At 44.2% G+C, this 17,635-nt stretch overlaps 1 protein-coding gene across 1 annotated transcript in view; it reads right to left on the bottom strand.

The window, feature by feature from the left end:
* Positions 1–12,794: 12,794 nt before the first annotated feature.
* Positions 12,795–17,635, bottom strand: part of RAPGEFL1 (Rap guanine nucleotide exchange factor like 1) — an 86,175-nt gene continuing 81,334 nt past the window's right edge. The window contains exon 15 of the mRNA XM_088474641.1: positions 12,795–15,963. Within this exon, the coding sequence (XP_088330767.1) occupies positions 15,839–15,963 (125 nt within the window). The 3' untranslated portion in view covers positions 12,795–15,838. The remainder of the gene's footprint in view (positions 15,964–17,635) is intronic.

Here is a 17,635-nt window from a genome sequence, read left to right as displayed (position 1 = left end):
AATATAAGCCGCAGCCGCTGCAATACAAGCCCACACATCAGGATGGTCAGCCCTAGCTGCACATTATTTACTATATGAACAACACAAAACAGCTACCTGCAGGTGGTTCTATATGGCTCCGTAGCCTGCAGGAGGTGGAGCCTTTTATGTCAAGGGGCGGGGACTCAGAGTTCTGTCCTCTCGAGATAGAGACAGGCAGCAGGACACGGTGGGTGGGACTGCATGCACTGGAACCCAGCTGTGCATTTAAGGTGAGAGAAGCTGTGGAGGGATCCTGGAAAGCTGAGTTACAGTCTGTAGGAGCTGGCTCACATCCTCCACATAGCCACCTGCAGTGAGCTTATTTAGCCTAATAGCACAGCATATCTCATGCCAACTGATTACTTCCTCCCACTCCCGCCTCCAAGACTTTGCCCGTGCTGCTTCCCACCTTTTGAACTCTCTCCCTCTACCCATCAGACTCTCCACCTCTCTACAATCCTTCAAACGGGCTCTCAAGACCCACTACTTCATCAGTGCTTTCCAGCTCTCACCCTAACTTGCTACTACACTTTCCCTCCTCCCTGTCTTCCCCATCTGTATCATGTCCATCTGTCTGCCCCTCCTCTTGAGAATGTAAGCTCTTGCGAGCAGGGCCCTCTACCCTCTTGTGCTTCTCCTTACTTTATGTTTATCTACTTCTTACTCACTACTAGGACACCTAACACTTGGGGGCCCATTTATTAATGATCGCATTTTGCAATGCGATCAGGGCATGCAGTACCGCCCCTGATCGCATTGCAAAATGCGATCCTATCTGCCGGATGTATTATTCGGGACATGCAGGGAGACGGGCTCCGAAAAGAGCCCGTCCCTGCGATGTCTCCGGAGGGCAGTCGGGGCTTCTGCGCATGCGCAGTCCCGCGGACTGCACATGAGCGGCGCCCATTGCCGGCGGAGGGATCTGGCAGATCCCTCCGCCGGCTGATATGCGGTAAGTGCCCATAGGAAACAGCGGCTAACGCTATCTTTAGATAGCGTTAGCTGCTGGGGCCAATATCGGGAATGCTTCGCATTCCTGATATTGATACATTTGGCAGCATCGCATCCCCCATAGAAACCTATGGGGGAGGCGGCTGCCGGCGGCAATGGAGGGATCGCAGCAGGTATCGGAAATACCTGCTGCGGTCCCTCCTTCATATATTCGGGGGATAATAAGTATTTGAGGTAAACCCCCGAAAACAGGTGTTTTCGGGGAATTTACCTCAAATGCACTTTGATAAATGGGCCCTTGGTGCCTATGCTCTGTTGCTTAATTGGGTGTTATGGCCACCTATGTATCAATGTATATTATCCATGTCCTTGTCCTTCATTGTATTGTATTTTACTGTAAGTCACTCTTTGGTTATGTACCTTGTAAGGCGCTGTGGAACACTTGTGGCGCCATATAAATAAACGATGATAATAATAATAATAATATCCCAGTTTATAGGACAAATGCAGGTACTGACTGACCCCAGTATACTCCCGTCATCCAGTGTCTCAACTATTTTTACTAAGCTGTCATCTGTGTCCCAACTATTATCCTCACCCAGTCCCCACTACTACTTCCACCTCCCCACTTATGTGTATTCCCATTCCCATCCAGTCTGTACTACTTCCACCCCAGCTGTCATCTGTGTCCCTGCTACTACTACCCCCAGCATCTGTGTCGCTATTACTAATATGCCCTGCTGTCATCTGTGTCTTTTCTACTACTGCCTCCATCCACCTGACATGTGTTCCTACTACTGCTACTCCAGACCCTACTCCAATCCTACCCACCTGTCATGTGTCCATATGACTACCCCCACACACCTGTCATATGTCCCTACTACTATTATTACTACATATCTGGATGGTAATCACATTTATTGTCATATAAAGCATTTTTTCTATTATTATTATTATTATTATTATCCTTTATTTATATGGCGCCACAAGGGTTCCGCAGCACCTCACAAAGTCCATTAACACAGTACATAAACAGTTGAGCAGAACAAGAAAACAGTGTCATACAGTTTAAGACAATGCAAGACAAGTACATGGTATATAAACATTACTGCAACAGTAGCAGGATGGCAAAAGTCACGGGTTAGGTACTTTTGAGTATATAGCAAATAATATAAGTAAAGAAAGGATAAGCACAAGAGGAAAGAGGGCCCTGCTCGTGAGAGCTTACATTCTAGAGGGGATGGGCAGACAGACAGGGGTGACACAGATGGGGTAGACAGTGAACATGGGACAGAGGGTTTGGATGACAGATGGGTGGATTCCTATTTTACAGTATGTGTGGAAGTCATTAGAATTAAGATTTAAGCCACTGACATTCTACTAAGAGGCAGTTTTTGTAGGTGTCTGTGGAAAGCCATGGCTGTTATGTCAGTTTCCATGAAGTCTGACGGGTAGCTGAAGCCACTTCATGAAGGGCTATTTAGAGAGTTTGGTTAACGTGTGAACCAGCAGTCTCAGGTAAATGTAGAAATTGGTGAAAGTAGTTATTGTAAAGAGATGTTCAGATGTAAAATAATGATAAGTTGTGATCACGTGTGAATTCTATAAGGCACATTTATTGATTTGGAGGGTGATGGGAGACATGTGAGGTTTGCAGGATATTTATTCCATAGTAAATCCGCTGTGTGTGTGTGTGTGTGGGGCCTGTGTGCTTATCAGCAGAGAAAGCCCATGTTCTCTATATGTTAATCCATTTTTGGATGGGCCGCTGCTTGTGGACAGTGCTGTTGGCTTGCCCCCCAGACTTAAATTTGTCAGCCAGCAGTGTCCCGCAGGCTTCAGCCTGAGCATAAGAGTCTGTGTACTGCAAAAGCAGAAATCACACACTGTACATATTTATTGAATGGGGCACAGGACATTTTATAGACAATGGCCATCTGGTGCTCTGTATGGCAAGGATAGTCTCAGTGAAAGATTTTGTCCTCATCACATGTGTTACAGGTTAAAATTGGATTTCTAGTAAGTTAACACCCACCCCCCACCCCCATCTAACAAAGAAATATTGTGTAAAAGTTAAATTGACACTTTTATCCAAAGCCCATTTATGCATTTGTCATGTGTACTTGTCTGAGACCGTATTATGGACCTGATTTAGAGACTGATGCAATGCTGATGTTTAGTTGACCAGTTATCGGTAATCTGCACGTGCGTCTTGAGTTCCACTGCGCATTCATTAAGTTTCATTTTTGCTGGCAGTGGGCATATATTCACAAAGTTATTGAAAGGCAGGGACTGTTTGAGTGGTGGCTCAAATGCACGTGTGTTGGGACCGTCTTAAGGGCTTTTCTTCGCCTGCGACTGATCCCATATGCAGCAAAAATGGCTCTGGCAGCTCAGCCATTCTGCGCAACCATAGAGTTACTCAGAAGGTCGATTTATCCACTGATCTGCAACCTATACAGTCCTAAGCCCCATGGCACTGATCATGCACCCGACATCACTACTCACACCCCCTGCGGCGGCACACAATAGGCCATTTAGAAATTTCAGCTCCAGGCCCATGTGGACCTTAATCTGGCACTGTGTCTGACCAACCAAAGGCACTAGGTTATTAAGTCTGTTTTATTGTCATTCTTAAAGATGTCTTACTTCAATGTGTAGTGTTTCCCCTTATACATTTTTCACTTTTAATATTTAAATAGTTTTCATTGTAACTATTTCTCTATACAGTGCTATGGATACTTGATGGCATCATATAAATAAAGGATAATAATAATCATTTTGTAAGGTCCTTATAGTCTGAGTAACCAGGAATCTCAACTTCCTCCACCTCAGAGTTCCGAATCAATATCCTCGGGGGAAGACAATTACATAGCCAGCTGGATAATAATGCCTCACATAGTCTGTCCAGCAAATAAGCCATTAAGGCAAAACCCTTCTAAACAATGGTGCATCTAATCCACGGACGTTCCGGGAATTACAGCCTGAGGGTTATTGGGCACTGGAAAGGAGACCCACCGAAATTGCTCCAGAAATTGGAGCAGAGGCAAGTGACTTACCTAAGAGAAGGGAAGGATGGGTTTGTTCATTCACCTCCCAAGGGCACTCTGACCTCTCATCTCATCATGTTGGAGTGCGAGTACCTTTTGCCAGGTAGGCTACTCCATATCGGGTGTGTCACCTCAAGACATTTGCGGAAATTGGGCCTGATGCAGAGTCATACGCTAATGCAAACGCATTTGCGAATTTTGCCGCTTAGCAATTGCTAAAATATGCTAATACATCAGCTGCCGGAATTTGTATTGAGACGCGCACCGGAGCCCTTGTAGCTGCCTGCAACTGTGTACACAAACGCAGCATTGGACACAGATTCTAAAAACATCAACTCCTCGAGTGAGTCTATGGTCACTCAGAATGGCCGCGGTAACTGAGATACTGGTGCTTTATCTCACAGGCGCTGGCTAGTACACGCCCAGGAAACAGCCCCCAACACACCCGCATTTTGGCCAGAACTCTCTGTAACCACCCATGAATCGGTCTCTTCCTATCCATCAATTGTGAGTTAATTGCAAGTGAATCCTGACAGTGAGCTCAATCGCAATTCATTCACCGTGTGCACGCAATGTGGCTGTGACGCATTTGGAACCTTATACGACCGCCTTTGAACTGGAGGTAGGGGATGTAGTCATAATGTCAACATTTACAATGTTGACAGTTATGATGTTGACATTGTTGAACTAACAAGATTGAACATGTCAGCATTTGCAGAATGTCAACATGTTCACAATATCGACGTGAAATGTCGACATTCTGCAGGTACCCCTGGTTAGGGTTAGGCTCAGCAGCGGAGGGTTGGGGTTAGGCTACGGGAGGGGAGGGTCAGGTACGAGGGGGAGGGTTGGGGTTAGACTATGAGAAGAGAGGCTACGGTTAGGAACTAGGGTTAGCAATCCTCACAGCCGGAAGTGTTGCTGGATCCACCAGCGGTGATCAGAACGTCACCACCAGAGCCGACAGACACTGCTAAAGCTGCCATACCAGGTAAGTCCCCGCTAGACCACCAGGGACGTTTTGTTGACATTCAAATCATGTTGACAATGAACATGTCGACATTATGAATGTTGACAAATTATACCACACCCAGAGATAGTGGCTTTGTCAGACATAAATAGAAAGGAAAATAAGAAAAAAAGGCTGCAGAACACAACAGGAGTCAGACACTTTCAAGAACTAAAGGAGCAAGGAAGCCTGTCTCACTAAAAAAGTCCCCATCATGTATGGGCTTCCTTTGACCACTAGTGATCCTGCACTCCAGAACACAGCAGCCCCATGTCTCCTGAATTGTGGTCCTGGGCTCCTGAGGTGCTTCAGCTTCCCACTGCGCATGAGCACTAGCAAACTATCGATGGTTAAACCATCAAATGGTTTACATGCAATGGCTACATGCCATTGCAAGGCATGTTGCGATAGCGGCAACTCTGCCACTAATCGATAGCCATCCCTAACTGATTGGTGGATGGTTATAAAGAGGGAGGAGACAGCAGAAACAAATGTTAGATTTGCAGAGGTGCCTACTCATGGACACAATACCCTCTACCTCTACACCCCAATGTATTGCAGTGTCCCCAGATAGATGTAGTATAAATTATTATATATGGTTCTTGAGGCTGGTTCTATTATATGGTCAGCATTATATACTGGTCCTGTGGCTGTATTATACACTGGTTATTATAAGGCTGCATTGTACTCTAATCATGCAGCTCCATTCACAATGTACAGTATGTGAGGCCCATATAACATTCCATTTACCAAGAGGCACTGTATGTGAAAAGTGGTTGCTGTAACAGCTTAAATTAATGCCTTCTAGCTTGTAGATAAATCTAGTATTGATTACAGAGACAATATTTATTGTTTTGAATAAATGATAGAGATTGAAAGCAGCTTTATGCTGGGTACACACATATCACTAGTGCATCGGCAGGTGTGTACACCCGATATGTTTGTGAACAACGTCGTTCACAGACATATCAGGTCAGCCCTGGAGCACAGCCAATGCCGATATATCTTGCATTCATATTGGTACATCTGCATGTGTGTACGGACGACCCACTGCCTGCACGTACACTGGCTGCAGGGACCGCTGACACTGACATCACAAGTGGGCAGCAAATTTAAATTCCCACCAAGTTGTGATGTCTGGCCAGATATACTGAGCTGCCAAATGGTGAGCATGTATAGCTAACCAAATCGCCCACTGGTCGGCACGACGGACAGTTGGCAGCTGGGTCAGGTACAGTAATGTGTACCCATCTTATGGAATCTCTACCAGCAGACAGATGGGAGGGATCACTACTAATAATGGGGATGGTATTATGGCAAAATAAAATAAACCAGTGAAGACTGGATAATTATTAGTTTTAGTGGTAGGCAGACAGTTACTTTTACATAATTTGTTGTTGTAGCTACCTGCCCTCTCTCTGCAACAAACTTCTCTGGTGATATAACAATTAGATGACTTTGTTGCAATTTGTTTATAGTAGATCCCACTGTTTTGACTAATATAGAGACACTATTGTTCTGTATCAATTATGCATTTATTACCTGCCTACAGGGCCAGATTAATGGGCATGTGGCTAAAATGTATCAAGGACCTATTGTGAGCACTGGGGATGTGGCCAATGCATATCAGTGCTATTAGGAATGTTATTTTGGGTCAATTCATCAGAGCCTGTCACATTGATGAGTAAAAGAGTGATGCGGCCCACCAGGAGAGAGAGGCAGTCCACCAAGAGGCAGGCACAGAGAGAGGTGGCCTATCAGGAGAGAGAGGCAGTCCACCAGGAGGCAGGTATAGAGAGAGGTGGCCTATCAGGAGAGAGAGAGAGAGGGGGGCAGTCCACCAGGAGGCAGGCACAGAGAGAGGTGGCCTATCAGGAGAGAGAGGCAGTCCACCAAGAGGCAGGCACAGAGAGAGGTGGCCTATCAGGAGAGAGAGAGGCAGTCCACCAGGAGGCAGGCATATAGAGAGGTGGCCTATCAGGAGAGAGAGAGAGGCAGTCCACCAGGAGGCAGGCATAGAGAGAGGTGGCCTATCAGGAGAGAGAGAGAGGCAGTCCACCAGGAGGCAGGCACAGAGAGAGGTGGCCTATCAGGAGAGAGAGAGGCAGTCCACCAGGAGGCAGGCACAGAGAGAGGTGGCCTATCAGGAGAGAGAGGATAGCCCACCAGGAGAAATATATAAATACAACTGCTGTGTGTTTGTACTGTGGTTTCACACATATTACTGACCATTAAGTTCCTTTCAGAATAAGGAGTCTCTGGCCAGATAACAAGTAGTGAGCTCTTGTACAGTAGTATAGCAGGAGATCTGAAAAAGTCAGCTGAAGAAACAGACACACACAGGGGCGTATCTATAATGGGTGCAGAGTGTGCGCCGGGCACACGGGCCCCTGGGTCCAGGGGGGCCCACACCGCACCCATATGTTTAATACTTACCTCTCCACTTCCGGATGATGGTGGTATTATGAAAGAGCATTACGTATTCAAGCCAACCAGTATTTTAGGAAATAAAGCTGGGTACACGGTACGATCTGCACAACCAACGACATCGCTGAACGATTTCCCTTGAACATCCCAGCATGCTCTGCAAGTTTTGGCATGCCCAAATAGCAAAACTGTTGCAAGGCAAGCTGGGATGTGTGGTTCTACAGCAGCTGGAGGGCTGCTAAATGCCCACCACTGACCTAGAAAAAGTCTTGAACTGCTTCTCATGAATATAAAAACTAGAGAAGCTGGAGTATGTAACATGCTAAATTTTGCATCAGTGATTTTCTCTTATTAATGAAGTCCCACTCCCAGGGTGCCACATATCTGGTTAAATCACCATAAAGGTTCTCAAAAAATTCTCAAAGAGTTCAAATCCCTACCCAATTCAGAGGTTGTCAGGTTTTTATCAAGTAGACGGCTAATTTGGAGGTAAGGCCAGCATTCAGAGCAAATTAGATGTCCAATCCGGAGTACTCACATTTGAGACTGTAGTTTGAATACCAGAAGGTGAATCTGTGCCCTACAGTATGTAGTGCACCTCAGATGGCTACCTCGTCTGGTATCTTCATGGGCAGGAAACTATGGAACTATTCATGCAGTGAGTATCGTGTTAAGACACTATTCATTTAGCCACATGTCTTACTTTCATGTATTGCTTATCCCACACACTGTAACATATGTAGTGCGCGGAAGGTTGCTGCCCCACCTGGTACGCTCGTGGGTAGGATGAAGAATGCATGGATCTGATGATTTTTTAAGGATCCTGTATCTCACTTTAGTATTTTGGAGCTTCCCCTATTGTGTGTCATCTTTTCCAGGCATTGCCTATTCTCCCCAGTGTGACCTATGCAATGCACCCAAGCTGGTTGACTTATTTAGTTTTTTGTGAGTAGGATAAATAATCCTTGGCATTTATGATCCAAAATAGCTGTTTCAGCCCTGTATTATGTTCATGAATTTTGTATTTTCTGCATTTATGGGCCTGATTCAGGTTGGTTTGCAAGGCTGGGTTCACACTCACCCCGCTCGCTGCGAAAATATGCTAATGAATGCAATCACACGGCAACCACAGCTCTATACCAAGACGCCCACCACTGTATAAAGCCGCCCACTCCTCATGACATGCATCCGCAAGTCAGCGAAAAAATCGGTAACATCAAGTGACATCGGAACCATCCACACAGCTGTGGTTTACCCGACCCTACCGCACAAACTGCTAAATTTTCTGTAGCCATCTAGACCTCTGCCACTGTATGCTATCGCAGGGGCTTAATTATGTACGCCCCTGTAACGGCGTTTAAATGCCCAGACATGCTTGTGTTTCTCAGAGCACCCACCGTCACCACCCTCAAATGGTCACTTCTTGTCAATCACTGTGTGAAAACTCTGTGTGCTCGCTGCGATCGCAGTGGCCAGTTTGCGCACGTGCACTGCGTCTAATACGCATGCACAGAATGCAAACATCGGCTGGCTGCATACGAACGCAGCTTGGGATCCAACCTGAATCAGGTCCTATGTTCATGATTCTGTAAAGCTTCTTGAGTTTTTCTAGAGAAAAGGGTTATGAAAATAAAATTTAATATTATTATCTCTGGAGAAAAATGAGTTAGGAGCAACTGAGGTTGGACTTATAGAGCTGAGAGAGGTTCTTTGTAATAGACAAGAGAAAGTTTGCTGAAAGCCACCCATTACCAAGGTGGGTGTGATAAGATCGTACTTACCGATTTCCTATAAATGTATTCCGGGAGCAGCCCTCCTGCAGGCCGGTTCGTGGGGCAGGGTCCGACTGGTGATGTAATTAGGCCCCACCTCTTTCTCTGCAAAGTCTGTGCTGATGGGACAGGGGGTAGATGATGCAAATTGTGCCGATTAGCCCCTCCCCCTCCTCGCATACCCACAAATTCCCTATTAAATCTCTCCACATCCTGCCCGCTTCACTAGGAAGTGGGTGGGATTCGGGAGATCTGCCTAGACTTCCAGGGGTGCGGGAGGCAACCCAAAGTCTCCCGCGACTTCCGGGAGTGTAGACAAGTATGGGTAAGATTCAGAGTATTCATTTCCAAATTTGGCCATTAGGCTGGGGGTGGAGACCCCTGGATTTATAGTGATTGCTAATTGAGTGTAAACAAAAAAAAAAAAAAACATTTTTGCATTTATCCATTCCCAATCTAAACCCAGATATCTTTGGGACAACTCTTATAGATCTAGCCATAACCCCCATGTATAGGATAGTTTTCAGGATTAGGGTGATCTTTTATATAATCTCTCTGAGGTAGCCAAGTTTTAATAGTGAGGTTGAAATACTGATATTAACTATCCTGACTGCTTTATATAGAGCATATATTCTGTAGAAACCTTTTTATACAGATAGTTCTGAAAACAGAAATGGAAAAATACTGCATCTTGGTGATTAGGTCATACTAAAAGAAGTGATCACCAATTGCTTCCTCCTACAGTCACTGCGAGAAGCACTTTAAAACATGTAATGCAGAGAGAAATGAAAGAGACAGTGTGTAGGAATGGCACAGGAAACATTCTAACATAGTTTAGTATATTCTAAGCATAGAACTCTAAACATAAAATCCTCAACTGGATGACTCAACACTTTTTTAAAGGACCACAGCCGCAATTTGAGCAAAAAGGTATGGAAATCATGCTTACATGGATGTACTAAGCCTTGGAGAGTGATAAAGTACCAATCAATCTACTCCTAACTGTCACTTTACAGGCTGTGTTTGAAAAATGACAGGAGCTGATTGGTTGGTACTTAATCACTCTCCAAGGCTTAGTACATCTCCCCCCTATATGTGAATGGATGCAGCACAAGTCATTATGGATAGTCAGTTCCATACCAATTATTACTACTGTTCCAGAATAGGTGAACAGTGGTAAGTGAAACAGTAATTGTGTCCTGACTGGAAATTGCTTCTCTCTACAATAGCCACCAGAATTCATGTCTGTTTTCTACAAGAGAGATTGGGACAGAGGTTGGCTAGCATTTTAACAAACAACAGTGTGCATTTATCTCACAATAAATAAAATGTAAAATACATTGAAACACTAAACCTCTATTGATCAGTGTTAGTGTTTCAATGTTCTTTACATTTTATTTATTGTGAGATATCTCTGTTTTTATATTAATGTGTATATTTTATTATTATTTATTAATAATAAAAGACTAAAAATTTAATAAATAAATTAGTTGATATTTCCCAGTTTGGAGCCATGACTGGTTCTTGTATGCATGTGAATTCTGCTACCTCGCAATAGATTTTTTTATATTAGCGCAGTCTGATACAAATTGTATATATAGGGTTGGGTAAGGAATGCCAGCGCTCGGGATCTCGGCTGTCAGAATCCCGATGCCTGCATCCCGAAAGGGCTAGCATACAGACTCTTGTTTTTCGGTATGTTAACCCTCCCCCTCTCCCTAATCCTCCCTCCCTGGTGCCTAACCCTAACCTCCCCCTCCCTGGTGCCTAACCCTTACCCTCCCCCCTTAGTGCCTAACCCTCCCCCTACTTACCTTTGGGATGCCGGCGGCCATTATTCTGGAGCCAGGATTCCGACGTCGGTAATGAGACCGTCGGCATCCCGTAAGCCAGGATGCTGACTACATCCCGTCTGTATGTGTGTGTATGTATATATATATATAACACACACACATACATACACACATATAGGTCTATATATACACACACACACATCTATATATATGTACACATATGTATTTACATATATATATATATATATATACACACACACATCTATATCTATATATATGTACACATATGTATTTACATATATATATATATATATATACACACACACACACACATTTAATTAGAACAGGAATTAAATAAAAATAAAGTAAAAATTCACTTAATACAAAACTGTTGTGAGAGTACTGCAGCAGCCCCTGGGCTGGGGAGGGTGTCTTCAGTCAATATCAGAGTGGAGAGTGGTTCTGCTAGTGCAGCAGATGTCAGCTTGTGCTTGCCTCCTCCTGCTCTTCCTAGGAGGCCGCAGCGGCAAGAGATGGAAGGGCCAGCGCGGGCGCAACGTCATACGTAATGACGCGGCATCGGCGGCATTCATTACTATGGCGCATGCCCAGCACACTCCAGTCGGGGAAGAGCCAGGTCACCAGGGAGATTATCCTGGTGGCTTCATTGATATTTGTTACTTTTTCTATCCAATTGCGGTGGACAGACAGCGCAGTCTATATGTGCTGGTGATCAAATAGATGTCGTGGCTAATTCGGGGCAACCTGAACCTCGGGGACAGGGGTACCTCATCGCTGGGCCTGCTCAGATAGCTCTTCTCCATAATAGGAGCATAGACTACCATTGGGTAGACAGACTTCATACTATTGAGAGACACAGTGGCGTCACAAGGGGGGTGACACCAAGGTGCAGACTGACACTCCCCCACAATGACAGGAGCCAGGTGCTGCACTGTATTATTAAGTGCAGCACCCGGTTCCTGACACTGTGAGGGAGCTGGCACTGCAACACAAGGCAGTAAGCACCCCCTGCACCCCCCACAGAAATATTAGGAACGGGACCCGGGGGATCGGGCCACGTCCCTTATCACGAGGCCACGCCCCTTTTTGGGCTTCGCCGCGCACACAACGTCCCTCCCCGCACCGGGTGACACCGCGGGGAGGGATGCCACTGGAGAGACACATGCAATAAAATCATGTGTGCTTAAAAATTGGACGTGACTCTGCCTGTATTCAGAGTGGGCTTCATCACCCATATACGTCCACTTGTGAAAGCAGCGGCCATCATTATAACAGGATGCATTTGCACCGGCCCTATATTTGATGCAAAAGATCCATCTGAAACCAGGCGGATTTCTGCGTATGCTCAACTCTGAGTAACCCTCAATTCCTTATCCATGCCTACAGGACACTTACCCTACATCTGAATGCCATGTAACCAACCAGCTACTTCTATTTAGCCACAAGTGGAAGAGTAGCTCGGTTGTATGCTAAGCTAAATAGCTCACAGATCAGCTGATATGTGTATGTTCTAGGGATGTGCAGGCTCGGTTCTACTCGGTTCCGTTCGTTTTTTTTTACCGAATCTTATTGGGTATCAGCTGTCACGAGTTTTGGATAGCCAATAAGATTCGGTAAAAAAAAACGAACGGAACCGAGTAGAACCGAGCCTGCACATCCTCCTCAGATGCACGCTGTGAAAAATCACAAATGGGATATCTTTGCGTGTGACTCTGAACCAGGCCCATAGTTACATAAATTAACCACAATGCAAGTTGTAAACGATGTTTATTGGCTGAGTGCTTTCTCTATACTGATTTCCAGTGTTTCTCCCTAGGGTCTGATTGCCCATTTAAGTGCCAAATTTCTGCACCTTACCATAACAACCTTAAAATAAACAGATATAAAACCATTTATACAGTTTCTTTCAATACAAAAATCTTTACTCATATTCCAGCTGCTTAGTGAAACCCGTCCAGACGGGATCTAACCAGAGCACCCCATACAACTGATAAGGTACATAAGTGCCATATGGCTGTATAAGTGAGCAGGGGTAAAAAGACATATCAGTACTTATAGTTACCCATATAGAAATATAGGTCTGTCTGCATAACCAAGCATGCACACAGTAGGGCTCATTTGATCAATTGGTCCTGTGTGTGCAAAGGTGCTTAGACCCGCAGCAATCAGACAATTACTTTCATTTTCATAAATGCACTACAAAAATGACAATGAGGCTCTGATTGACTGCTACTTTACAGAACATTTGTGTACTTAGAACCATTTTATTAAATAAGCTCCAATAATACGTGCTTTGAATGATGCTTATGTAGTTATAATTAGGATTATGTGGGCAGCACATCATAAGCCAGGATACTGTCCATAAAGGCTGACATTTTTTTAGGCTGAACTAATATTGTTGAGACTACACCTTATGCCTCAGTGATGTCACTAGATCTTAGTGAATTGATAGGGTTAAACCTGGTTCAGCCCTCAAAAAGGCCACCTCCACCGTTAATGTGCCAGGTAGCACTGAAATTAGGTACTGGCAGATATAATGATTTAAGAATGTTTTAGGGGTCAATCCCATTAGGTGCGAATGGCAGGTTGCTATTTTCACTTTGAATTCGCATAGCGAATTCATTTTGCAATCCATTTAGCAACTCGCACTGAATCAGTCAGACTGAGGCCCTGATTCAGAGCCGGACGGTCTGACAGAGCGCTCGCTCTGAATCAGGGCCGACCTTCTTGTTTTTCAGAGCGGCCTCCTGGCCGCTCGCATAGCTGTGGGTTACCACCCACAGCTATAGCGAGCAGCCAGGAAGGTGGTCGCGATGGTCAAGACCATCGCGACCATCGGGCTTGCGACGAGACCCTGGTGGTAAGGTCTCGTTGCCGCAAGCCCCAGAGTGCTTTCAGCTCTAACAGAGCTGAAAGCACTCCCACTGACATCACTTGTGATGTCAGTGGGGCCGGCCCCAGATGGTAGGCGTTCCCATGGGAACGCCTCCATCTGGGCAGCCATGCCCCCGGCCCGCCCACCAAAGGGGGCATGCTGTCACTCAACATTGACAGCACGCCCCCTTTGGTACGAGACCCAGAGCGATGGATTGCCCAGCGCTATCCGGGTCTCGCGAATGCGCACGACGGAGCCGGCTCCGTCGTGCGCATGCGCACTGGGCCACCATCAACCCGCTTGCGAGCGCATAGCGCTCGCGAGCGGGTCTGAATCAGGCCCTGAATTTGCAACTTTCCACTCACACCTCCCTGATGGAAAGGAAAATATTTATTTTAAGGTTAAAATTTGGGAACACCGTGCTGAACCCCTTGGACCCCCCCCAAATGACTAATTAGGCATGTGGAAGTTTCCAATTAGCTTAATTAGTCCAAAAATTAATTACGTGTAATTTTTTGGGGTTAAAAAAAAAATCCTCAAATTACCCCAAAATCAACTTTTTCCGTTAGTTTAGGCACCGTAAAGTCAATTACTATACTTTTTTAGTTTAAAAATAATTGTTTTTATAATTTTTTTTTTTTCAAGGTGCCCTCAAAGTAACCCTAAATCGCCCCTTTTCCTACTTTTATTTGCATTTTTAATTTAATTAGTTTGAGATTAAACGAAAAAAGTTTTATTTTAATTATTTTCTTGAATTTAAAAGAAAACCCCACAAATCAGCCATTTGACACCATTTAAAAACCTACAGTACCTTCCTAATGCCCACAAACAGCCATTTATACAGTCCTGCTAACGAAATTATCCATTTTGGGGAGTCCAGGATGGTCTCCCCACATTTTCATGCATTTCACGCAAATCTCATTTGGCAGTCAATTAGCACCCCTCCGCTGCGAGTAGTGCGAATAGGCATTTTTTATTGGATTGGAGAATTCTCAGGCGCGTGCTTCGCCGTGTAGTGTGCGAGTTTCAAGAAACAAACTCGCTACTCGCAATTAGCACCTAATAGGAAAGACCCCTTAGAGTTATATTCAAACATTAGGTCTGCTGCAGGAAGGAGAGTTTGGTCATTAGGCTATGCCTTGATCAGCTAACCTTTCCTTTGTTAGTTGTAAAAGAGGGACTGTTCATAGAAACCCTAGGTTCCCTAACTAGCTGTGGCCCAATTTTATCACTCCCCTCTGCAGCAGTTCACCACTGGCAAAATGCTCCCTTTATATAATTTTCTGCGTCTCATATTCTTAAACACACACATTTATATAACACACAATAGTAAGTGTGTTTTCTTTTTTGCTGCACAGGAGAGCAAAAACTCTATTAGTCATTTAAATAAACCCACTTTACACCCACCTCCCAAAATACAACACATACCATATACAGCAATAAGTTTGAGTTCCAAAGAATACTTATATATACAAATTTGTAGCCTGCAAACCTTCATATGCAGGAATTACCTTCTGATTCCCCCTGATAAGAAAATAGCACAAAGTGTATTGTACATGTTATCTTATTACAAAAATATTTAAATGTTCATAACCCATTCGGTGCCACCCACTCTTCAGTCCAGGCCGATAAGCTCTGCAGTCTCTCTCTGTGCAGCAGGTGGCACTATATTGGGGTTTTAGTACAAGAGATCTCTCCTGCCATATTACAGAAGGGGCAGATACCTGGATTCATTATTGAGAAGACCATGCATCCTTTAAAGCACAGCTTGTGCAATGTCTTCAATAACATTATAATGTTCAAAGTACATACTAATCTTTAAGGATTTCACTATCTCTGATGTGAGTTCCTTGTCCATTCACAGAGCACACTTTATACTGCACAATCTTTATGTCTGAGTAACATTTTCTGCTCACTGGTCACTGTGCACTGGGTTCCAGCTTGTAAGACAACTCAAAAAGCAGGTTCTGGTTGTCAATGACCTGGAACTGGCGCACATAAGCTTTATTCTGCAGATGAGTAGGGGAGACATCTGACTCCAGCCCTACAGGGAGAGATCAGAACACAGGTCAAGGATTAGTAGTAAAGTAAAAAAAATGAAAACTATAGGTTTCCAGTCCATCCCTACTAATCTTTTATCTTTGCCAATGCTAACACCTAACCTCCTCTTAGTCCCTATTTAAGCCAATATGTTTTGATGTTCTGATCATTTATTGTATTTGCTTGACACTAGTCTGCTACTTTGTGTTTGATGTAAGACTTGCATGTGCATTCAAGACTTGTACTGCTACCCTCCCATTCTCACATTACTGTTCCATTTTTTAAAATACAAATAAAATTATATAAATTAAGTCAAAACATTTTATACTTTATATTTTGATAGGTCCATTCTGCCGAATATTGAAAAAGGTGTAGTTACTTTTAATTGAAATGGGGTTTATTTAGATAGAATCTCTGGATTTCATACAAAGAACCACACACTCAAATAATATGAAACTACTGATTGTTGATAGTTATCTTGATGCTGTTGTATCGTTCAATTCTATGGTATTTCTGTGGAGTCTGTGGGAGAGGTTGGTCTTCTGTCTTGGAGCTGATGTTGGGGTGGGCTGCGTTATGTCAGCATTGAGAACAATTGTTTGAATATTGTCAAATTCATCTGATATTTATCATTATTGCACACTTTATAATTTATTGAATATGAAATTTAATTTGATTTGTAGAATTTACCTGTGTTACTCCTTTATCAATTTATTATACTATGATAAATGAATGTCTTGATTTGTCTGTTATACTTCCATTTGTTAACGCACAGAGCGATTCATTCTTAGTGTTGTCTTTATAGATCTTAAGGTGCCCACACACATAGCGACATTTTACACGATTTGGCCGATTTCGACGAATCGTGACGACGAATCGGGTAAAAAAAGTACAAATCGTGAGTTTATACTCACGAGCACGATGCCAATGCGCGTCCCCGCTCGTCGTACATCGCATCTTCTGATCTGCCGTGCTGTAGGGCAGATTAGCCAATCTGGGATACAATGCATTGGCTGCAAGATGGATCTTTAGTCAGATTGGACATTTTTAACTCCAAATCGTGATCACGACGGCAAGGGAACTCCCGTGAAAGTTCATGAGGAAATTGGCCATAAAATCGTATCGTGAGGACACCGGTATGTGTGTGGGCACCTTTAGTATGTGACTAGTATTTGTGTGTGTGTATATATATATACATACATACATACATACACACACACACACTATATATATATATTGCTATAGTATATTTTAGTTTCCGCAGCACTGTACAGGCTTGAACAATGTGAATCCACTGATTGGTGCCTATATTGTCAGTATATATAATGTATTTAAAGACACACACAAGAAAAAAAAGTAGACTACAGAGTGAGAGAAGTCAGAGGAAATTAACCCCTCTAAGCCATTCTCTTGCTCTGTACTGTGTTGCGATCATGAGACGGAATCGGTATGAAATACCGAAGGACGGGATGCCGACTGTCAGTACACTGACAGAGGCATCCCGAAGGTTCAGATCCCGACAGGGGAGCGGTGAGTACTGTTCCCCTGTCCTATTTACCTCCCAACACTAACCCTCCTTTCCTGTACCCTAATACTAACCCTCCCTACCCTGCACCCTAACCCCCCCTCGGTAAGTGCCTAAACCTAACCCTCCCCCCTTAGTGCCTAAACCTAAA

Source organism: Taudactylus pleione, unplaced genomic scaffold, assembly GCF_031769625.1.
Source record: "Taudactylus pleione unplaced genomic scaffold, aTauple2 ptg000155l, whole genome shotgun sequence".
NCBI classification, from domain to species: domain Eukaryota; kingdom Metazoa; phylum Chordata; class Amphibia; order Anura; family Myobatrachidae; genus Taudactylus; species Taudactylus pleione.
This window is presented reverse-complemented; position numbering and strand designations above follow the sequence as displayed.